General features: G+C 44.2%; 2 protein-coding genes across 5 annotated transcripts in view; one reads left to right on the top strand and one right to left on the bottom strand.

The window, feature by feature from the left end:
- Positions 1-1,600: 1,600 nt before the first annotated feature.
- On the bottom strand, positions 1,601-2,552 carry LOC125622743 (testis-specific serine/threonine-protein kinase 1-like). The gene has a single exon (XM_048821032.1). The coding sequence runs from the start codon at positions 2,550-2,552 to the stop codon at positions 1,707-1,709; it is 846 nt and encodes a 281-aa protein (XP_048676989.1). The 3' UTR covers positions 1,601-1,706.
- An 8,872-nt stretch (positions 2,553-11,424) lies between these two features.
- The window catches only part of DGCR2 (DiGeorge syndrome critical region gene 2), a 65,323-nt gene continuing 51,970 nt past the window's right edge, over positions 11,425-24,777 (top strand). For 2 of the 4 annotated variants that reach the window (XM_075120273.1, XM_075120272.1), the window contains exon 1: positions 11,425-11,775. In XM_075120273.1, the coding sequence (XP_074976374.1) occupies positions 11,697-11,775 (79 nt within the window). In that variant the 5' untranslated portion in view covers positions 11,425-11,696. The remainder of the gene's footprint in view (positions 11,776-24,777) is intronic. The other 2 variants (XM_048821028.2, XM_048821026.2) reach the window with 1 other exon arrangement.

The following is a 24,777-nucleotide window of genomic DNA, read 5'->3' as shown; positions in this document are numbered from 1 at the left end:
TCCTAGCTGGCATAGCTACTAACAGCTTTCACCATACTGGGCGTGACACAAAACCTGTGTAGAGCCAGCTGTGACAGATATGGCAAGTTCCTGCAAAATCCTTAAAAAACCTTATTGAATTAAGTTTTACATATCTTTGGATCTATTTCAGTAAATGAATGGTGTATGTATTATTGTGGCACAATGTGACTTTTGGACAAACAGTGACAAGTGGTTTTTTCTAGGGAGTATCTAGGGGGAGGTGAATGCAAATTTCCACCTCCAGTTATGACAAAATTGAGCCTTTTGAAGCTACGCTCTGAGGAGAGGACCATTGTCTACTGATTAGCAGTTCCCGGAGTCTCAAGATCAAAGGCCCAAGCTGTCTAAAGGAAAAACTGAGCTTCGGGGCGGGTGGAAAGCTGCTATGAACTTGTAACTACAGAAAAATCTCTTGGTGTGAGTGATTTGAAGGACTGACTCCTACCAGAGCCCCTGCTGGAGTGTGGGGGGGTGACCTCTGGTAAGCTTATTAGCATGCGTGTAGGTTCTTTTATTGTTTTAGTATGTTTTCTCTGTAATGAATAAATGTGCTTGCTTAGAAAGAGCTGTATGGTAACTTATAACTGTGGGCAATTACGCTGTGTATAGGCTCTGAAGAGAGAGAGCAAAGAGCAGATGCTGGCCTGTTTAGGCACTCTGGCTTGCTGGGAGTATCGCAGTGTAGGAAGTGAACTCTGAAGCCTGGATGAACTCTGGTCATGTGGGAGAGAGACATGGGTCTCTGCCCAGAGAGGTGATGGCTGAGAAGAAGGACCATGGAGGGGAAAACCAGGTGCAGTAGCTCTGAACTGTGACATCAACCGTGGCACTAAGTGATCACAAACTTAGTTCAAAGTTGGAGTGAGAACAGGGACTTAGAAGCCAGCAGCTCCCATGACTTCTGGTCAGGCTGACTACAAATTACCTTCTTCATTAGTAGATACCAGCAACAAAGGAATAAATTCCCCCCGCCCTGGGTTCAGATCCTGAGCCCCTCTCTGATTGGCAGAGGGTTCTGTTTGAGGATGATTAGGAGGAGAAGCAGGAAGAAACACTATTTGGAGGCTGAGAAAGGCAAAGAGCTACTCTGAGGAGCTTCCCGGCCTTTCTACCATGTGCCCCTGGAATCACTAACCAAGCCCGCTCTCCTGCTGACACGTGCTGTCCCGCAATAGTCCTGGGGGGGGGTCACCATGGGAGGCTCCTTCCTACTTTCCTGGTGTGCCCACATCTCTCATCATACTGTGTCAACCTTAACTTGTAAGCAGCTCTTTGGGGCAGCACAGAGCCTCTGCCAGTAAAGCACCAATGCATGTTTATGACACCCTGAATAAATCAGATAACAGTGGGATGGGCAGAGGCTAAAATTGCTGTCTGGCTCACTGGAGGGAGAACAGGTAACCCCAGCTACTGCTAAAAATCTGTGTGCCTTGAGAAGTTGTCATTCATGTTGACCTCAGCAGCAAGGCAAATAAAGGAAATAACAGCTTCCACACAGCAGCTGGCTGCAACTGAATTTGTTTCCAAATATGAAAGTGGATAGAAATCTCACCAGGAGAATGACCGGGCACATTGAGCAAAGGAAACCATGGATCACAGCAGCAGTTACAGCACTCTGCGGTGTGACAGCCTCTCGAAACAGATATGCCTTCCCCTTTGTTTGTGCTTCGTGGTTTATTGATTGATTATTCAAGCATGGTGTGTGGCTTCTGGCGCTTCCCCTGCACCCAAGCATGGTTCAAAACATCTTCGATTCGTAGCCGGTGAGACACATCGGGCTGCAGCATACGGAAAATAAGATCTTTGCATTCATGTGTCAAAGACTCAGGGAAGATCACTCGGTGTTCCTTCTGAAAGCGGAGCATTCTCTTCACATTGGAGTCATCGTATGGCATGTATCCACTGACCATCACATACAGAATGACGCCCAGACTCCATATGTCATAAACTTTGGGCTGATAAGGAATGCCTTCTATCACTTCAGGAGCAGCATAAGCAGCAGAACCACAGAAGGTCTGACTGAGGATCACTTTCCCATTCTCATCCTGGAAGCACCGTTTGGAAAAGCCGAAGTCAGACAGTTTGATGTTCATGTCTTTATCCAGGAGGATGTTGTCACATTTCAGGTCCCTGTGGACCACGTCCAAATCGTGGCAGTACTTGACGGCGCAAGACAGCTGGCGAAACATCTTGCGAGCTACTTCTTCAGGCAGACCTCTGTTTCTCTTGATGAACTCCAGTAAGTCTCCTCGAACACCGAGCTCCATGACTATGTAGACTTTGCCAGACGTCTCAAAGATCTCATAGATCTTGATGATAGAACAGTGGCTCACTGTTGCCAATATCTCCAATTCCCTGGGGAGAAATTTTTCCAAGAACTCAGGAGGAACATTTTTCCTGTCCGTAATCTTCACTGCCACGTGGAATTTCAGGCGCTCAGAGTAGGCGCATTTCACTTTGGCAAAAGAGCTCTCTCCTAAATTGCTCCCCATGATGTAACCTTTCCTCTTAAGGACTGCAGCATCATCCATGGTGCCAGAAGCAACAAGTGCCTCGGAAGGTGAAACCTACAACTCATCTGTACATAAGCTAGCAGTGTATTCCTTTGCACTGCATGATGGTTGACTCTGGTGCCTGAGTCCTTTGGAGGTTACTGATCTGAAACCGCTTGGCATTGTTTAATAGATGATGTCAGCAGGTGAGGTCATAAAGCAAAGCTGTCATGAGTGGTGACTGACTGTATAATTCAGTGGCATTATAAAGCGAAAGCCAATCACAGGGATGATAAAATTTCATACATCAAGGAAAAAGACATCACCTCGTGTTCTGGAACCCCTTTTATAGAGGATTGTTCTATCTTACAAGGGGAAAGAGGTTGGTTTAAAAAGATCTCCTGTTTGGTTTTGAAACTAAAATCGCTTCATTCCACTTATTTGCTCAGCCTAGTACTTAGGTATTATTTATCCCTGCTTCTGAGCCTGCTACTCTGTGCCTCTATTGCAGCCTCAACACACTTGAATTTTCTAGCCTAACGCTCTCCCCATCCTTTCATTTGGTCTAAAGTACTATCCTTGGGGTGGATAGCTGTACTGATGCCAGGTTTGTACATAAGAAGGAGAGGTTATGTAAGGGGAAAGATAAGGCAATGCTCATTCCTTGCTGTTCATGATCCAATCACATAAGCAATAAAACTTCAGTATGTATATTGGGAACTCCATCACAGGTATTTGTTACAGACAACAGTTATGTGTGGCTGGGGGTGCCCAGCACTGGAAAAAGTTGGCCAAACCCAGAACACTGGGGGGAAACTTCAGGGAGTTTAGGTGGTTGTGAGACCAGTACGTGTTGCGGGCAGAAACCATGAAACCAGCCCTTTACAAAGGCAGGTGGTATTGTCCCATTTGTCTGATTGAGAAACTGAGGTCCAAAGTCAAGAAGCAGAGAGCAGAAAAGAACCCAGATCTTTTGACTTCCAGTCTGGTGCCGTAAACCCTGAACTCCATACCTTCAGGTCATGGCTAAAAATCCAGACCCACTGCCGCATTCCTAAAGAGGTTAGCTATTCCTCAGAGCTGGCCTACAGAATTTGCAACAAAATGTGTTTCAAGATGTGCTTTGGATACAAGTCTTGTAAACATGTCCATATGGAGCCCTAAAAATCCCAGCAGCAGACCCAAAAGCCAGCTATCAAAAGGAAGCGGTGTCTTACTTTTAGAGGAGAACTATAATTCATCATCATCACCATCATGTTCCTATTACGCCTCTGGCGTTTAGGGCAGCGTTGAAGCTCCTCCACTCCTGTCTGTTTCTGGCAAGTCTTTCAATGGTTCCCCAGCTGTGCCCCAGGTTTTTCAGCTCAGCTTCCACAGCTCTTCACCATGCTGTTTTCGGGTGGTCTCATTTTCGCTTGTCTTCAGGTGTCCATCTTATTGCTACTCTGGTGATGGAATCAGTTTCCATCCGAAGCACATGACCGATCCATCTCCAACGCCTCCTGGCAATGACAGTGCTCAGATTCTCTTGGTTGCACCGTGTCAATAGATCTTGGTTTGAGATTGTTCTGGGTCAAAAGATACAGAGGATTTTTCTGAGGCAGGTTGTATGGAATGAAGACAGTTTGGACATGTCATACTTTCTCATTCCCCAGCATTCTGAACTATAAAGTAGTGTTGGAAGTTCGCAGCTCTGATAAATCTTGATTTTGGTTTTGGTGTTGTATTTTGATGATTTCCAGACTGTATTTAAGTTCCTGAAGCTGTTCCTGGCTTTATTGATTTTGTTCTGGATGTCCTGGCTTCTTCCACCGTCTTGGCTGATGGTGCTGCCCAAGTATGTGAATATTTCTATATTGGTGAGAACATAATCCTCTATCCGTGGTGATGGTGAGGCAATATTAAAGATCATGATATCGGTCTTATTGTGGTTGATTTTCAGTCCAGTTTGGTGGCTGGATGTGTTGAGTTGAGTTGTTTTTCTTGTATATGGTGTTGGATATGTGATAGGAGAGCGACATCATCTGCGAAGTCCAGGTCTTCAAGGGATGAGAAGAGAGTCCATTTAATGCCTCTTGGCATGTCTTCTCTTGTACACCACATTACCCAGTCAATGGCAATGTTGAAGAGGATTGCAGACATGACATACCCCGATGTATTCCTGTTTTAACTTCAAAACTGAGCTCCCTGTGATCAACACTGCATGTAAAGCTGAAATAGAAGCTTTTGATGACGTTGATTATACGGAAAGGAATTCCATATGCCCGCAGAAAGCGCCATAGGCCGGTCCTGTAAATACTATCAAAAGCTTTCTCAAAGTCTATGAAATTTATGTAGAATTACCATTGCCATTCTAAGCATTGTTCTATTACCTTTCGTAGGGTGAAGAACTGGTCTGTGCATCCATGCCCTTTCCGAAAACCTGCTTGCTCTTTTCTGAGAACGCTATCAACTGCCTCTGATATACACTGGACTATGATCTTACACAATACTTTGCTTGGCACAGAAAAAAGCGTGAACTATAATTAGCCTGCCATCAAATTAACCCTGTTTAATGTTCCGTGCTCAGGGTTGTCGCCATAATCCCTCTCTGAAGTTAAAGTGATGGCCTCAAAGATGGTCACATTAAAATGCTTCACTCCTCCCATGATCACTGTTCCTTAGGACTTAAAAGCAGCACAGACAAAGTGAGAGCCTAGGCCTTTTTCTTATGTCTGATATAACCACACTACAGATATATAATACAAGAAAACGAATGTTTTATAAAAGCAAGGGCAGAACTATTCGCACTTTGTAACTAGAGCTGGTGGGAAATTTCTGGACACAAGCGTTTTTCTGTCGGAAAATGTTGATTTGTCAAACTTCAAAACAGCCTGAGGGAAGGTGGCAATTTCAACAACATTTAGTTTTGGAAAAAAAAATGGAAATGAAGCATTTTGATAAGGTCGAAATGTTCCATAATGAGAACATTTTGCTTTGAAATGACTTTTTGTTTTGAAATGTATATTACAAATTACAATATAAAATAAAAAGGAGTACTTGTGGCACCTTAGAGACTCACAAATTTATTAGAGCATAAGCTTTCGTGAGCTACAGCTCAGTTCATCGGATGCATAGAATGGAAAATAAACAAGGTCAAAACAGAGACAACGCTTTCAACTTTACCAAAGAAAAACTTTTCAATTGATCCAAAACAGAATTTTGTCCAAAAATTTGTTTCATGGGAAATTTCAAAATGTTGTCTTTTTATTCCGGTTCTGAATGAATTTTGTTTTAAACATCAATTTCCCGCAGAGTGGAAATTCTGGTTTCTGACCAGCTCTAATTATGACAGACGGGAGAATACCTTGTATTAATCTTTCACAGAGATTTAGATCAGGCTGGAGACTTCCTTTGCATTTCTTTTCATTACACACCTCAGCTAGAGCTGTCTCAGGTAGGAGAGGTTGAGCTCAAGATTAACTAACCAGTTTTTTCTTATTAATTCCTCTGACGTCCCAGAAAGCAAGCAGATCCTTTGTGTGACTTCAAGCTCCCAGCTTCACAGAGTGGATCAGAACAACTTAACGCTCTGGCTTCCAGCTCCCTCCAAATTGAATTTGGAAGCAGTTAAGTCTCCTGATAATTGATTAACGCAACATGCATCTGTGTGCAGCCATGAAGACACCTTGCAAATTTCTCTTTGGGCTGTACAGCACCCATTTGTAACATTCCTACATGGCAGTTAGGAATGTATCTATATCTTTATGCTAACGTGTGCTCTATAGATAGCATTATATGCTTCCAAGATAAAGATATACATTAACGTCACTGATTTGCTCTCTTGCTGCTTGGGAAAGCAGAAGGGGAAGCCTGTCCAACTGCCGGGGAAGGGTTAACCATACTTTGCTCAGTAGTGATACCTAATGGGGGTGATCTCTAAGGGTAGCTCTTTCTCCTAAAGGGCTGCCAAGCACTGGAAAAGGCTGGCCAAACCTGGAGTTTTAGAAGTTTCTGAGAATGGCAGTTGGGGGCAAAACAGTCTCTTGGGTTAGGCTATGGCCTGCTCCTGCCAGCAGAAACCAGCCTTTTACCAACGGAGTGATTTGCACTTGTTTATGTTACTACTGACTTCTACTTACTTAGGTGACAGAAGCTACTCTGGGAAGAGGAGTAACCTCCCTGATCACTTTATATCTACCTGCCAAATTGTAGCATGTTATTAAGAGCAGTTCACTATTTGAGATCAGTCTCTCCCATATTGCTTATAAACTAGGCTTAATGAGTCAGAGGGTGAATAAAAAGATACTGTTCTGTTCCAATAGATGTATACAAATATATTGGAACAGTATACACATAAGATGAAATTCTGGCCCCATCAAAATCAATGGCAAAACTTCTGTTGACTTCAGTGGGGCCAGGATTTCACCTGCTCTTATGAACCAAAGAGACAATCCTGTATTCACTGGCCCTTAACTCTAAACAAATTATTAACAGACTAATCCCCAACAGGTCACACAAGCCCTCAGGCATTTAAACTGTTAAGAAACAGAGCTCAGGAATGACCTTAGTGTGGGTTCTGGAAGGTGCTGTATAAAAAGCATAGTTATTTTTCTTTTTTTAGACAGGACCCGTAGCGTGAGGCATCTTGCAAAACAAAGGCAAACACTGGGTTCCTGCCTCAAGGAGCATGCAGTATGATTACAGATGTGATGCAAGCAGTGACAGTAACAAACCAAAGAAGTAGGATGGAGTGAAGAAAGAGAACAAACACAGAAAGCTTCATTAGAAAGGAGTTAAGGCTGAAAGTGGGTTTGCATGGACGGACTGTGCTATTCTGCAAACCGCTATTACTTTCCTTACAAATATGCCATATCTTTAAAACCCCCAAGCATCAGGCTGCCAGGTAGTGAACTTTGAAGTCAATTTTTAGATATTATAATTTTAAAATGCCTTTTCTGATCTCCACCCCCCCCCCCAACATCTTAGAGAAACCCAAAGCAGGGCTGAGACATGGCATGCAAAGTTTCAAGACAATGGTTTATTTTGGCAGAGTGGGGGGTCAGTTTGAATAATTAGGCTTAAAAGGGAAACTAGCTTCTGCTTAAATATTAGGTGGTTACTGCTTCTCTATATCAGGATCACATGGTTACTCATTTATAATGTGCACACATCTTAATGGAAAGAATTAATTCATAATAACCTGCTGAAACTAAAACTCACTCTCCTCTCCCAGCTTTATAGGTTTGCAATTTGTGATACTGCAGGAAGTATGGCTGCAACCAGGCATTCCAGCCTCCTTCCTTACCAGCTTTACTAATTTCCAAGATGCTCTGAATTGCATAATTAGTTTCCTGTATATTTTCCTCTTTTCTCCCTCCTGGATGGGCTTTGACACCTGGGATGAACTGTCACCGCAGGTATGACAAAACAAACTGATTTATATGATTTTGCTCTAAAATGTAATGCTTTTTGTAATGATTGAGTCTACACATGCTGTGAAACTAATGCATTACGTGGCAGTGTTGGATACTTGATTGCAGTAATAATTATTAGCATGATTTCTGCGATGCTGAAAAATTATCTTGGGGAGTTGGCAGTATAAGCAGAGGCATGTGAGAACATGGAGTCATTCACTCCCATATTGTAGCTCAGACAGCATGGTGATGGTCTCCCTAGGAATACCTTAGAGAGGTTAGACAGTAATAATATTGTTGCCAATTGGCCAAGTGATAGTCAATTTCAGGGCATAGCAGCAAGTCAGTTTCCACTGAGAGAGAAATTTGGATTGTGGAGTCAGGTATCTTTCCTGTGATTGATTTATTTTCAGCATATTCATAAGTGATCATAAAGACTGGACAGGAAACTCCTCAAACCTCAGGTCAGTCACCACTAGCCAGGAACAGCTGCTTCCATCTCTGTTGATTCACCTCGGAAAACTGTGTTCTGCTCTAACCGTCCTGGAACACTTCATTGCCCTACCATGACCAGACCCCTGCTTGCGCTATCTGGGTGCACCTTAGTCCAATGCCTTAGCACCAACCTTTTCCATAACAATATTTAGCATGTACATTGTGTCATGAAACCAGCCCTTTACAAAAGTGGGAATTCTTGTTTCCATTTTGCTGACTGAGAAACTGAGGCCCAGAGGGGTAATGCTTACTTGCCCAAAGTCACATGGTAAGTCATTGGTAGAGTGGAGAATAAAAACCAGATCTCTTGACTCCTAGCCTGGTGCCCTATTCCTCGGCCTCTCTACTTCCAAGTCTGGCTTGAGATTATTGGCGAGGAAGGTTGAACTGCTGCTGCTGCCTGTACTTTTCTATTCTTTAGAAAGAACTTAAATCTCGATGATTGTCAGGTTTGTACCTTTCATCATCACTATCATGGGGACAGACTGTGATTCCCTTACTCAAAGTGATTCACTGTTTATTTCATAAGGACTACAGATGGCTTGTAGTGTATGGTAGTGTTCACTGTGAGTGATGGCTGGCCCCTATATCACAAGCTGGCCCCTATCTGGACTTAACATTTCATTGAATTCAATTATTTTTTAAAAATACTATCTTTTGCATGAAAAAAGCCATACAAGGTGGGACCTTGCTTTCAGATGTGTATTCTTCCAGCACTGGGGGCTTCTGAACAGCTGACTGTGCTCTGTGTCTTCAGTGCAATTTGTGATTGTCAGTGTTTACATACAAAGGTAATTCAGGGGATATTTGATCAGTAAACTGCAGCACGCTGTATTGCAGCAACTTTAACTCTTTGGTGGATACTGGAACCACTGTGCAGGGGAGACCTTGCAGAGAGTGTAAATGCCTTCCGTAGATAGTACCTCAGCAGGAATTGCCTGTATGCTGCTGCACAGGTGGAAATTGGGGTTGGCTGCGTGAGGGGCAAGACTGGAGCGCTAGTCTGGAGGATCTGCTGCTACCAGTACCACAACAGATCTTTCTAGGCATTCATGACTTGTACTATGACATAGTAACAAAGCTAGGCACTCAGATACCATGGTGATGAGCATGACATAAATGCCTAGATAGAGAGATGAGCTAGACTGTAAGCTCTTAGTGTTGTGTTTGGATAGTGCCTAGCACAAAGGGGACCTGATTGGGACTACTAGGTGATACCACAATACAAATAATAATAATAATGAGTCCTTCTCCATGGCTGATGGAGAAGACTACGTCCCTCTTTTGGGCCCAGGGAGTTCCCCAGCACTCCGATGTACTTGGGCTGGATTTGGACCTACAGAAGGGTTACTGAGGGACTAACTATGAAATGATTGTTTACCACCTCAAAGCTTACTTCACTAAGTCACTGATCTAATAGAACCTATATTAAAAATCATAGTGAAAAAGAAACTACATACTCCCCAGCTGATTTTAAATCAGATAGCTACTAGCTACAAGTCTTATTAGCAGATTTTTAGTTTTAGAGCGACTTTCATTGTCCTGAGAGAGATGAGGTGCTATCTCACTAATATCCTGGGCCTGACACAGCTGCATTTCATTGTCCTTTTAATTTTTAAACACTGTTGTGTACAAAGCATCCCATTTGAAATGTTTGGGGGGCGGGGTCTGCGCACCACTTCAAAGACCATTCATTTAAAATATAAGGGGGAGGACAAGGTTGGCTCTAGTACGGGTGATAGCCAATCAAAGATTTGCACTCAGTGTAGATTGAGGGCATGGTTACACTTGTAGATGTAGAGCGCTTTGAGTTAAACCAGCCTTCAGAGAGCACAATAGGGAAAGCACTGCAGTCTGTCCACACTGACAGCTTCAAGCGCACTGGCGTGGCCACATTTGCGGCACTTGCAGCGGCATTGGAAGCGGTGCATTGTGGGCAGCTATCCCAGCATGCAAGTGACTGCAACGTGCTTTACAAATGGGGTGGGGTGGGGTGGGGTGGAGTGTGACAGGGAGTGTGTTGTGTGTATGTGGGGGGAGAGAGAGTGGGTTTTTTTGGGGGGGGGGCTGAGAGCATGTCAGCATGCTGTCTCATAAGTTTATACAGCAGCAGACCCCCTCCCCCTCTCTCTCACACACAGGATTCCCCAGTAATGGTTGCTTTGTCTCGGAGCAGATAAGCAGCCGGCTGTCAGAAACGGAGCTTTCAAAGGGCATATCCGTATTCCTGCAGCGATTCCAAAACAATGAGAAGAGTGGCCACTTGACTTAAGGGGATTATGGGACGTTTCTGGAGGCTGACCAGAGCGCAGTAATGCAACACCTCGTCCACACTGACGCCCGGGCGTTTCAGCCAAGGCGCAACGAGCGTTAATCTTCTCGCCGAGGTGGAGTACCAGCAGCGCTGTAGCCGCGGAGTCAGAGCGCTCTTGGTGCCTTGCCAGGGTGGTCGGGGAGTGAGCTCGTGCGCCCGGAGCTCCTTTATCGCACTGTAACTCGCAAGGGTAGCCAAGCCCTCAATCTTGGATTCTTAATGTGAGGAAGGGAGCCAGGATGTAGGTAATAATATACAGGCACTCGATGGACGCAAGTCTCAATCATGCATCTGGACTGATACTGCAAATGGTGCTGTCCCCTCTATTCCCCAGTCCTCTCCCTGTTTGCAGTATTCATTGACAGAGCCCCCCCCGGCTGAACACTAGCGTCAGCTCCTGGTCAGTTTCCTAGGTTGTGTCCACAGCAGACTTCTTTCCCCTAAGCTTCCCCCTGTTGCAATGCCACCAGGGGTAGTAATGGCTGGAGCTCTGGTGAAGACAGAGAGTCCTACAGCCCCCCCCCCCCACCCGCCCCCGCTTTTAACCCCTGGGTCCCCCTCACGCTGGTCAACGCCGCCACCCACGCGCCCAGAGCCGCTCGCCTCACCTTACTCAGGCGGCGCATCGGCCGATTCCCCACGCGGAAGCCCCGCCCCCCGGCGCTGATTGGCTGTCGGTCTTTGTTGTGGGGGGGGGGGGAGGAGTGTGCCGCCGCCGCCGCCATCTTGAGCGGAGCTAGAGCCAGGCGAGCGGCCCTCGGCGCACGGAGCCTGTTCCTGACCTTCCGGCCGCCCCCGCCAGCCAGTCTCCTGTCTCCTCCCGGCCGGGGCGCCAGGCCGAGCCGCCGGCTTCCAGCGGGGGCGGGCTCGGTGCGGACGGGGGCCCGAGCGGCCCGGCGGCGGCTCCTCCTCCTCCTCCTCCCGCCTCCTTCCCCCGGGTTTATGGTGCTGCGCTGGGGGAGGATGAACGGAGGATAAATGGTGCCCAAAGCGGACAGCGGCACCTTCCTCCTCCTCTTCCTCCTGGTGCTGAGCATCACCGAGCCGCTGCGGCCAGGTACGGGGGCCGCGAGGGGCCCGGCGGGGGGCGGGGCCCGCGGGGGGACCCAGGCGCGGGGCGACCCAGGCGCGGGGCGAGGGGAAAGGTGCGCGTGAGCGGCCCGTAATTGGAGCAGGGAGCAAGGCGCCGGGAGGATCATGGTGATGCAATAGGGCCACCAGTGGAAGAAGAGGGCCAGGGAGGGGCTCAGGCGGTTGGAGGGCAGGGGGGCGGGCTGTGCAGTGGGGTGGGCTGGCCCTGCCTCCAGAGCGGGTTGGGGGGGGGCACGCTTCTCCTTCTCAGTGGATGCATGGGGGGGGGTCCTTGTAATGGTCTGCTTGGGGGGAGGCGGGGAGGAGTAGCATTGCACAAGGGGATGGTTCATGTGTCGTCTTCTAGGTGAGGACTCTGCTGCTCAACGTTTGTTTGCAGGTTGCGCTCGTAAATTGTGTTTCTACTACCGTTTCCAGGAAGGGGGACTGTGTAGCTGGCCTGCTTCTGCCCCCTCACTGCATTCAGGAGCGGTTTGCTCCCCTCGTTCCCTTATCCCATACACAACTTCATGTTGTAGTGGACCTTCATTAGCAGCTGGGAGTTGGATTGTGTTATTTTACAAAGTGATTAGTTGTTGTAGCAAATATTTCGGAGACTATTTAAGTGATTTTTCAAGTTGATAGTGTTCTCGGTTGTCTGAACATTTCGTACGTACTGTAGTTACAGGTACAGATGACTAAAAAGCCCCAGTTGGGTAGTAACAGATCAGTTTGTATATTGCATTTGTTTTGTCACAGGAATTTGGGCTTTGCATGTAGATGTAGGAAGACGTATTGGGAAGTTTTGTTTTAATGAGCAAGAATTTTGTTCTAGCTGAAAATCATCTACTGTCTAATAAGACGAAGCATGCTTTTATAGAAAACTGAACATTGTTGAGGTTGTTTTAGAGGAATACATCTGGGTCAAAATTAGTTTTTATTGTATGTGGGTTGCTAATGTGGCCAAGAATTGAGAAAAGTTCATTTTACCTCCATCTTGGGGCCTTGAAGCTGACCTGAAATTCAAGTTCTTGATGGAAGAACCCTTGTTGTGTTAAATTGTGCATGTGGATTATACAGCAGTCTTCACTGCTAACTTTTTAGTGAATGATGTTGGCTGTGATTGAACAAGGGGAAACTTCAGTCACTCAGTTCATGTTGGTGGGTCTTCTTGATGAGATTGGCATTATATGGATTGGGAGTTAATAATTTATAACCTTGGAAAACTTCAGTAGCAAATATGTAACTGTTAGTGTTGAAAGATCTCCATGCGCTACTGCAGTGTGATTCAAAGTTTCCATGCTTTCTTTTCCTACTAGAGTCCCTAAATTCCATTTGATCACTTAAAGGATTCTCTCTTCCTTGACCCCTCAATCCCCATTCCCTGGTTTCCCAGTTCTGTTTGGGTAGTGGTTGTATTAAAAATGAGGTCAGTGGCTTTTTTAAATGGAATTTGGTCAGCTGGGGAAGCTAATGATCCAACCAGTGGACCAAATTCAGTGACAAGTCCTGGTCATGTGCCACCTGAGGCACGTTACGCATACACTAAGAAGTGACTCATTAAAATGTTAGCCAAGATATAGACATTTGAAAGGTCATTACTGTTCACTTCTTGTAGCTGCTGTTTATCTAAAAGTACATTCCATTTGTATTCTTATTCATGGGTGTCATGGCAGAGCTCTCTCCTCTCTCAGCAAATATTGACACTAGAGAGGAGCTGTAGCAAGGCATAGGTTGAGCCAGGTCCCTACTGTTTAGCATTAAGTTCATTCTTGAATGTGGTTGGCCATTTTTGAACTGAGATAAAAAGGGTAAAGTTGTAGTCCTAACTTTGAATCTTCTTGGTTTTGCTTGTTTGGATCATAACTTCAACTTTCAGACAAATTGTTTTATGAAACAATAACGTTGGGAGACCACCTTATGAGACAGTATTTCCCAAACACAGTTAAAACATGGCTGGATCAAATCGTGTGGTCAATCCCACCAACACAGTTCAGTGCCATGTTGTAACTGGGTTCTCCTGTTGAGATTGGTTTTATAGTGTAGTAGGAGCTTATGCTTTAAATAGTAAAAACAACAGAAATCTTGTATTAACATTTCTGTAGTCATAAGTTTTCTGCATAGGAGAATTGCTGTTTTAAAACTAACTAACAAATTAGTTGGCAGATGATTTGATTTATATCCAGTCTTTTTACTAAGTGTAAAGTGTAGTCAATAGAATTTCTAATTACAAATGCTCTATAGAGATTCAGACTTTCTACATACTCTTGCAGGTTGTGAAATTTGACCCTAAACACTGATGGAGTGAGCGTCTGATCATTGTAGTCTTTTAGAAATTCGTGAAACGGAGTGATCCATATTGGATAAGACCATTGGTCCATCTAGTATGACCTCTCACCTCTGTCAGTGGCCAATCCCTCATGTTTCTTAGGAAGTTATGACGTTCACTGCGGTATGTTGCACTGTTGCAAGCCACTTCTTACATTGATGCAGTATGTCTACTTCAGGGAGTTTGTGCTGGTGTAGCTACACTAGTGAAAACATCCCCCATGTAGACAAACCTTAACTCCCCTTGTCTCCTCTTCAGGTCAAATAACCCTACCTTTTGAAGGTGATAACACAAAGGTTCTCCTATACCAGAGGTGGGCAAACTACGGTCCACAGGACCCTCTTGCCCGGCCCCTGAGCTCCTGACCCGGGAGGCTAGCCCCCGCCCCCCTGTTCCCCCCCTCTCCCGCAGCCTCAGCGTGCCATGCTTCTTGTGTCGTGTATTAAACTGCTCCGCGTGAGAATGGTAGCAGTTAAGGAGAGCAATTTACTGCACTACACTGGCGCAATGCTCTGGGCGGCACGGCTGTAGCGCTGCCAGCCACTGGTGCTCTGTGCTGCATGGTAAGAGGGCAGGGAGCAGGGGGGGTTGGATAGAGGGCAGGGAAGTTTGGGGTGGTGGGCAGGAGTGTGGATGGGGTCAGGGCGGTCAGAGGGTGGGGAATGGAGGGGCAGTTTGAATGGGGCGGTGGGGGGCAGTCGGGCAGGGGTTCTGGGGGGCGATCGGGGACAGGGAGTTGGGGTGTGTGTGGATGGGGCAGAGGTTCTGGGGGGGCCGTCAGGGAACGGGGTGAGGGTGTGGGTTGGATTGGGCAGGAGTTCCAGGGGGGTGTCGGGGCAAGAAGCACGGGGGGGGGCGGATGGAGGGGGCACAGCCTCCCCTAACCGGCCCTCCATACAATTTCTGAAACCCGATTTGGCCCTCAGGCCAAAAAGTTTGCCCGCCCCTGTCCTATACCTATAACCATATACATTTCCCCCTCTCTAGACTCTGATCTGTTGTTTTGAAGTAATCAAAATCAGATACAGTATTCCAGACAGAATGTGCCATTTGTTGTTTGTGGAATTTCTTAATCCGATTGTGAATATACCCAAGCATCCTATTTACTTTGAATGCTAATGCTGTGTAGGCAGAAATCTTCATTGAGCTGTCCATGGTGACTCCCACGTCTTTTTCTCAGAAAAGCCCACAATTTCAAAGCCTATCAGTATGTACAAGAACTCTAGACTTTTTGCCAGTGTTGTTTTCTTTACACTTAATGTCTTCAAATTACCAGCCACAAATAAAGCTAAAACTGTAGTTGTGTAAATGAAATAATCTTGCTGTATCCCACTTGTATTGGATCTGATAAGTCCAGAGATGCAGACTGGAAAAGACTTGCTCACTGAAGTGAAAAGTGTGTACAAAGTTCACTTCATATTGCCTTACAATCAAAGGTGTTGGAGGCACAGTGCTTTTATTGGAAGTCAATAACAGGCTAGGAGATGCATGTTCTGGGCTAGACCCACCTATATTGGGGTGGGGTGGCAGTCCTGGAAAGGTTTTGGAACACTGAGGACTATTGATTTAGGAAGGATGGCTGCAGCTAATGTAAGGCTGTTCTCAAATAACCAAAAGGGCGGTTACAGACAATCTGAGACTTCCTGCCTTGGGCTGAAAGTGCTGCTTGCATAACTCAGTCCATTCTAATCAAGCAGCTCCGTATGCTATCATGTTAATTCTAGACTTGCCTTGTGCCCCTGTTGTTGTTATACTATATTTTAAAAATAAAGACTAAAACTTTCCTTATTTTCTCCAAGCCCTCACAAGTGCATAATCTTTTTAGAGCAACCTCACAGAAAATAGTTTGAATGGATCTACAACTTGTAACTGGTGTGTTTGTTTTTAGCAAATTAGTACTGAGAGCAAAGCCAATTAGCATGGTTGATTTTTTTTTCTTCTTCTTTCTTCCTAGGGTTGTTATAAATGTATTAGTTTTTTAGGCTATTGTGGTCACCCATGCCTTCATCAGGCACTCCTAAAGCACTAGACATTTGGCCTATCCTTAGACACTTGGGAGGTTTTCGAAGGCAAAACGCAGTTGGGTGCCTAACTACCATAAAATTCCATGGGAGTTGGGCACCTAACTGGTCTTTGAGATGCTCAGTTATTTTGTTGTACATTTAAAAAGTGAGATTCTATTTTTTGATCATGAGAATACATTTTAAAAATTCTAAAATATTAGGTGTAAGACACTGATTAAGTATTCAAGGGGCATCGCTTTTTTGCTCTGGACAGTTCTTGCATTATTGGCTGTATATTTTTAAAAGCTGAGGATGTGGACTTTGAAGTATGAAATATCAGAATAGTCCATTTATTAGGGCGGTCAAATGATTAAAAAAATAGTCGCAATTAATCGCAGTTTTAATCACTCTGTTAGACAGTAATAGAATACAAATTTAAATTTATTATGAATATTTTTGGACGTTTTTCTGCATTTTCAAATATATTGATTTGAATGTCAACATAATACAAAGTGTACGGTGCTCACTATATTCTTTTTGATTACAAATATTTGCACTATAAAAAGATAAGAAATAATATTTTTGAATTCACCTGATTCAAGTACTGTAGTGCAATTTCTTTATCATGGAAGTACAAGTTATGAATGTAGAATTTATTTTTTACATGACTGCACTCAAAAATAGAACAATGTAAAACTTTAGAGCCTACAAGTTGAAGCATGAAGGGGCATACGAATGTTTAGCATATCTTGTATGTAAATACCTTGCAGCGCCAGCTACAACAGTACCATGCGGATGCCTATTCTCACTTTCAGGTGATGTAAATAAGAGCGGGCAGCATTATCTCCCATAAATGTAAACGAACATGTTTGTCTTAGCGATTGCCTGAACAAGAAGTAAGAGTGAGTGGACTTTCTAGAGGAAATAATTTAATAATGTTAAAATCTTGTGTGCCTGAGCTAATTAGCATTAGTTACAAGACTTTCCAGTGCAGGTAATTTAATTTAAACTTGATTTCAATCTTATGGTTAGCTGTGAGATTAAAATTTTGATGTGCTTTGATGCAAGCTTACTGCAGGTGGGTGAATGTTCTGCTGTGGTTTGCCCTATGCATATGCTGACACATGACATGCATTTAAATCACCAAACGTTTAATTGTCTTCCTCTCCCATGTCACAGTACAGTTTTATAGGTCTTAACATCACTTTTATAATTTGACATTTTTGTATTTAATGTACTAACGCTAAAATGTCATAGACATAAAATACAGAATTGATCACTTTCTTAGATGAAGAAAGCTAATCGCAAGGCATGTTAAAATTGTTTATGAATGATCACTCACTTTTGTTTATTGAATCTGTGTAGAAAAATGCCCTTTTTTGGCTGAATGGTTTTTACCCTTTCTTTTCCAGTAGAATTAAATATGTTCTTCAGATACTAGCCAATCACAAAATCTGCCCGGAGAAGGATTCTTCCTTCGTTTTACTGTTTGTTTTAGGGAGGCCTCGTTGCCAAAAGCAGCATTTCTCAAACTGGGGGTCCCGTCCCCAAAGGGGGTTGCAAGGCTATTTTAGGAGGGTCATGAGATCACAAAAAATATTGCTGGAGGGAGGGAGGTACAGCACAGAGATGATGCGTGGGGGGCTATGCAGGGTCAAGTGCCTCCCCCCGAGATTGGCCTGCTTGTGGGGGAGGGAGAAGTGCTCTGTCCTCCTCCCCCTGCACTTGTCCCCGGCACACTCAGCCCCTGTCTCTGGCCATGGAGGGAAGGAGGGGGCGGGATCAGTTGCTTCTTACGCTGGCCGCTCTGGGTCGCTGCTCTGTGCAGTGAAGCAGCTGCCTGAGAGAGCCCAGTTGGGGCGGTGGTCCACCCTGCCTCCAGCCAGCTGCTGTGGACAGGGGCTCTGCAACCCAGAGGCCCCCCTCTCCACCAGCACATTTCCGGCCTGCTTGGCCCCTGTCTCTGGCAGATGGGGAGGGGAGGAGGGAGCGGGATGCCACTGGGCTCTCCAAGGCAACTGCTGCGCTGCACAGAGCAGCAACCGGTGATGTAAATAACGTGTAAAAACAGTAACCATGTAACCAATTAAAGTTCTATTGGTTACACAATTAAACATTTACCAGGGAACTAAGGGTGGGGGGTGCTGCAGCATGGGGATCCCCGCCCCGCATCCTGGCAGGCTCAGGGTCCCAGGACGGGGCGCAGGCCTGGGGGCCTGGCTGCCGGCACCCCAGGTGTGGATCCCGACAACTGGCACGGATGCCAGCAGCCTGGAGGGATCCCGGGATGCCAGGTGGCAGCAGAGCCCTGGCACGGGGCAGTAGCTGGGATTTTGGGTGCGCAGGGATGCCAGGCAGCAGCAGAGCCCCAGGGGCACGGGGCCGACAGCTGGGAGGGACCCTGGATGGAGTTTAACAGTTAACAGAAACTGATAAGCATCAAGCTTATTGGTTAACAGGTTAAACTCTTACATCCTTAGCAGTGACTGGAAGCTGCTGGCTTGAGCCACCTGAGAAGTCATGTGTCTTTCCTGGTTGTGCCCTCATTTGAGGAGGCATGAGTTGTCTATGGTACAGCAGCTGCTGCTCTCCGGCCACCCAGCTCTGAAGGCAGTGCCGCCACCAGCATCAGGGCAGAAGTAAGGGCTGGACTTTGCTAGGGGGAGATCAATTCTACTGCAATCAATGCAGGAGGCATCGATTTAGCAGGTCTAGTGAAGACCTGCTAAATCAATGGCAGAGTGTTCTTTGGTCAGCCCTGGTATGCCAGCTCTCCAAGAAGAATAAGGGAAGTCGACTGGAGAGCGTCTCCTGTCAACCCAGCTCAGTGAAGACACCAGGTTAAGTCAACCTACTCTACGTTGACTCCAGCTATGTTGTTCATTTAGCTGGAGTAGCATAATTTAGGTCAACTTACCCCTGTAGTGCAGTCAAGCCCTAAGGGTGGCAATATCATGAGTGTGCTCCTGTGAGTGTGTACAGTAATTTGCTATGGGAGTGGCGGTGTTGTCACAGCCTAAAATATTTTCAAAGGGGAATCAGCAAAAAAAAGAAGTTTGAGAACCCAGGCCTAAAGGTTGAATAGGAGACAAGGTGTCAAGACATGGGTACTCATTCCTCATTTTGCTACTGATTCACTATGACCTTGGGAAAGTTGCTTACCCTCCCTGTGACTCAGTTTATAGATGAGGAAGCTAAGAGTAATAATACTCATTCTGCCCTGTCGAGTGATTTTGAGCTCTTTGGAGAAAGGCATTAACTAAATGCATAGTATGCCACTGATGGGAAAGCAGAGCTTGAAAAATCCCCAAATATCTGTTAGTTAGAAGGTGGTATTTAATGACCAAATGAGGACATGCAAAATTGGGGTAGAGGTTGGGGGATCATTCCTGACGGAAAATCAATGCAAATGAGGCTGCAAAAAAAGCCAGCTCTGCCGCTGCACACTGAGGGGTGGCCTGTCTTTTGTATCAGCCTTGGCTATTTAGTTTTTAACTTTGGAGCTGTTCAGGCTCTGCGTGGGAGAGTTTCTTTGTTCCCTCTTCTCTATCTCCTTGTTAGCTTTTCATGCTGATGGAGGTGGGCCTGCTCCATATTTCCCTAGTCTCCCTCATCTTTTTCTTCTGCTTCTCCCTCTTCCAGTCTGTTTTGTACTTGCCTTTCGAGTCACTTTTTGGCACCAGCTTTTCCTTTGGTTTTCTCCTATAACTCTTCCTTGTTTTTTTTTTTTTTTGGATCTGCCGCTTCTCCTTTTGGTGTGATGTGTATAAGGGGTAAGAAATCAGTCAGATCATGTACTGCTGCTTGTGTAGCTGGCAAGTGAAACTGATCCAGCTGCAAATTTTAGCTTGCTGCTCCTGCCAGTGTAGCAAAGGGACAAAATGGAAAAGAAAAATACAAGAATTGTTAATCAGTTTCAGTGTAAAAGTAGCTATGAAACTGACATACTACTTATAACTTTCATTCCTCTGCTCTGGTGTCTCAGCAAGAGCAGCAAAGTAAAATTTGCAAGCACTGATCAGTTTCACTTGGCTGCTGATGGCAAGCAGAACAAGAAAGGAAGATCACAAAAAGAGAATAGTCTCTCATCAATCCTTTCAAAAATGGGAGAGGAACCCAAAGAGAACATCATTGGTTAACAACATGGACATACAAAACAGACTGAGGGAAGCAGAGTAAAAGTAAATGGAGAAGGTAGGAGGTAAGAAGGTGACAGTCTGAAAGAGGGTTATGAAAATTCTTTTCTTTCCCAGTAGTCGGGGTGCAAGGGTAAACCCCAATTCAAGGAATCTTACTAGCTAAGTTTGATATGAAAGATGGAGAAACCCATAGCTAGGTCCCCACTCAGTGTATGGAAAAATATATAGCGTTAAGACTTGAATTAGCAAATCGATTCTCTGGAATTAACCTTGTCCTTTTCTTGGTTTTGATCTTTATTTGTAATGCAAGAGTTGTAACTAGCTCTAGAATCTGTTTTCATGAGTAATGACTCTTAACTTCTGAGCTCTCTTTCTAATATTAATTAGACAGTTTGTTGTAACTTAATCAAAGAAGTTTGTCGTTATCCTGAGAGATGATTATAGCTGACATTTTCTACCAAGTTTATTAATTGTAGTAAAACTTCTGTTTATATTGTATATGGTTATGCTTATCCAATAGAAAATTGTCTACTTCATTTATCATCTTCTCATTATGGTATACAGAATATAGAAATAGCTCAGTGCCAGGTATAGTGTGGACTAAATAAGTGACTGAAAATTAGTGTTTATAAAGTGAATTGAGTGTTCATGAAAGGTGCAAGATTGATCGCCCCAGAGAAGGAAATATCCTATCCTCTGAAGAAGCAGAGTGTGTGGAGTGGCAGACATAACACAACACAACTGCTTTGCCAGTGTGCTTCTCTCCTAATCTAGAAAGATCACCTCTGCTGGTGAGGTTTGTTGAGATTCAGTGCTAACCATGCTTTGTCCTCTGAGATGGTCTACAAGAGAACCAACTGTGGTAGTAGATTTTTTAACATGGACACTTATTCACTGGGAAGTGGACTAAGCCCCCGACTAATTTGTCTGTTGGAATAACTACTGGATTATAACTGTGTTGCTAAAAACCTGGGCTGAAGTTTAACCTGCAGCCTAGAAATGGTACGCTCTGTTATCTTCCAAGCCAGCGATTTCCGGAGACTTTCCGGGTAATGTTTTAACCTATTGTCTCTTAACTAAAAAATCAGTCTGCTAACCCTCTATCAGGTAACAGCATTTTAATGATATTTGTGAATCATATGGAACTTTTGAGAAAATGAGCTAGATATTGTAGAACAGGACATCATACAGGACTTGATGCCTATTAGCACAGGGTTTTTTACTCTGGTCACTGTGACGCCCTCCGTTCCATTCAAGTCACAGTTGTCGTGTTTATTGTTTATGGTACTTAAATGAAACATTAATCCATTGCCTAATTAATAGTTTTTTTGAAATTGACTAACTGCTAGGCTTGGTCATACAGAAGAACAAAATCAATGAATATGTTCAGTTAATTTTACTGGCATTCATCCCTTCGTAGTTGACCATTTGTAGAGATGGTTGACCATTGCAAAGTGTGTCTAATCAAATATTCAGTCAATACTGATGGAATTAGTCAAAATTTATTCATCAAATGCTATTTGGCTGTACTTACTACATCTCTCACTTCTGTGTCTTGGCTTCCTGATTTCAGTCCACTGCTTTTTTTCTTTTCTATAATGGATCACTGTCTCTCTTCTCCTGAGTTGTCGTCTACTCTCATGTGCGCTACCTGCTTGCCATGGTCAACCAGGCCTTTCTATCCATGAGATAGGACTACTCTATGCATTCTACATTGCGCTACACCTTAAGAGAATTTGGGAAGTGAAGCTACTGAAAAATGTATCTACGTTAAGTGATGTTTCTCTTGGAATGCACATTGATTCCATGTTCTGTACTGGCTGACACTGTGGTTTTTGGATGGAGTTTAAGGTGTTCTTTTTTAATTCTGAAGCCCTGAACGTTTTGGGTTTCACCCACCTTAGGGTATGTCCATAAAGTGATTGCGGCTTGTATGGAACATGCCGGACTACTGGTATCTAAGAAGCCATGGTAGCTTGAGTAATTACCAAGCCTTCTGGGCAGGCTTGTACAGCCTTCATTGAAGTCAGGGCGACTGCAGCTTCACTGCTACTAAGTACCAGAGCTAATCATCTTAAAATGCTAGCTTGGGTACGTCTAGGTGATCTGTAGTCACATCCTCTGATTGCAGTGTAGACATACCAGTAAAGACTACCTTGCACCTTGAGTGACACCACAGTTGCAGTCATATGAGGTGCATGAGTTAGAGTTTGGTTTAAATTGGAAGGAGCTATATAGGTGGGTGTTCATAGTAAGGGATACTTGACCCTGGAACTCAGCTCTTCTCCTTGTTCTACCAGAACCTGGATGTGATGACTTCCAGGGCTTAGTGCGAGACACTGCTGTTCTTGCGGACTTTTTAAGGGACTGGAGGGTTTTGAGAATGGTGTTAGGCAGATGGCTAGGATGAGCCTCTGTTGGCATTGAGTCGGTATAGTTCTTTAATCATTTGTGTTTAGCATCTATACACATGTATAAGATTGACAGTGCATTCTAGAAGAAAAAGATTTTAGGTTTGGATTTCTTCTCATCTAAAATGAATATGCCCTGTCTAGACTAGAGTAAAATGTGTGTTTGATAACATGTTCTAGCTAAGATGGTCTAATAGTCTAATGTAGATAAATTGCACTGTTGCTAACATCTGTTTAGCTGGTTGAGTGTAAGGACTTTTAGAACGTGTTGGTTGCAATATTACCTAACAGTACATCATTTTTTTCCTAGCCTAGGATAGGTATTAGCACAACTAAGTTACAGGCAGTTATTTTTGTACTGTGAACAACTTACCTAAGGAGATCTTATGAGTTTTTCTTGCCACTGTCATTTAGAATTGTAAACTGCGTTTGCTCTGTGATCTTTAGGTTATGAGTTTATCTGATTAGTTGGGCAGGTCTTGGAGAATTATTTGGGCTATATTTCAAAGATGCTGCTTCGTCACTAAATACAGTAGCAGAACAAAAATGTACTCTGTAATATAGGAGGTTGGAAAATCTTGCTGGAAATGTATAGACGACAAAGGTAGGGGTGCTGCTGCAGCAATACTTAAAGACAAGCCAACTTAGGACCCTGAGATTGTACTCAAGCAGTTACTCCATGCTGCTGTGGTTTCACTGCTATTGTTGTTGAAGCTAACTAGATCAAATCTAGCTCGAATATGTCTACAGCTGCTGCATTCGCACCTGGGATTGCAGTGTAGGCATACCCCGTGACTCAGTCAGAAGCATTGCCCCCGCCTCTGCTAGTATCTGGAAAAGAGTAGGATACTAGGATTTCTGTGCTGCCACTTTGATCTGGCTGAGGGGGCTTACACGCTTGTCAGTCTCTGGATAATAGGTGTTTTAATTTGCATCTGCCTAAAGGAGGCAGCTCTTTTTTTCCATATTCAGAACCTTCTGGTTGCTTTAAGAGCAATTATGTCTCCATAATTCCGTCCTTTCCCATAGTGTCTCTTAAGTCTTCCTTCCCTATGAATGGTTTCAGAGTAGTAGCCGGATAATTGGATACAATTAATTTAGGCTTGAATAGAGACTGGGAGTGGCTGAGTCATTATAAAAAGTAACCTATTTCCCCTTGTTTATTCCTTTCCTTTCCCCCTCCTCCCCCCACTGTTCCTCAGACGTCCTTGTTATACCCTGGATTTGTGCTGGAAATGGCCCACCTTGATTATCATACACATTGTAAGGAGAGTGATCACTTTAGATAAGCTATTACCAGCAGGAGAGTGGGGTGAGGGGAGAGAGAACCTTTTGTAGTGATAAACACCCATTTTTTCATGGTCTGTGTGTATAAAAAATATCCTCACTGTGTTTTCAACTTTGTGCATCTGATGAAGTGAGCTGTGACTCACGAAAGCTTATGCTCAAATAAATTGGTTAGTCTCTAAGGTGCCACAAGTACTCCTTTTCTTATTACCAGCAGGAGAGCTGTGCGGGAGGGGGATGGGGGGGACCTTTCGTAGTGATAATCAAGGTGGGCTATTTCCAGCAGTTTACCAGAACAGTAGGAGGGGAAATAAACATGGGGAAATAGTTTTACTTTGTGTAATGACACATCCACTCCCAGTCTTTATTCTAGCCTAAGTTAATTGTATCCAGTTTGCAAATTAATTCCAATTCAGCAGTCTCTCATTGGAGTCTGTTTTTGAAGTTTTTTTTGTTGAATTGCCAGTTTTTTGGTCTGTAATCGCGTGACCAAAGAGATTGAAGTGTTCTCCGACTGGTTTTTGAATGATATAATTCTTGACATCTAATTTGTGTCCCTTTATTCTTTTACATAGAGACTGTCCAGTTTGGCCAACGTACAAACTTTTTTTTTTTTTTCATGGACTACTTGAAAATTGCTGAGGGTCTTGGCGGACCACTTAACGATCTTTCCAAATGTTGTTTGTACCATTAGCTAACTATTGTAAAGCGCTTTGGATAAAAGCACTATATAAAAAAATCCTTAATTAACTTTTTTTGTTCTACAAATAAAAGCACACAACTCATATTTTAATATCGGTAATCTTACCTTTCTAATGC

The sequence above is a fragment of the Caretta caretta genome, chromosome 15 (assembly GCF_965140235.1).
Source record: "Caretta caretta isolate rCarCar2 chromosome 15, rCarCar1.hap1, whole genome shotgun sequence".
Lineage (NCBI taxonomy): Eukaryota > Metazoa > Chordata > Testudines > Cheloniidae > Caretta > Caretta caretta.
Note: the sequence above shows the minus strand (reverse complement) of the source record. Positions and strands in the feature narration are given on the sequence as shown.

Bases quoted from the DNA above. Each gene is read 5' to 3' on its own strand.
- LOC125622743 (XM_048821032.1), bottom strand. From the start codon at position 2,552: ATGGATGATGCTGCAGTCCTTAAGAGGAAAGGTTACATCATGGGGAGC.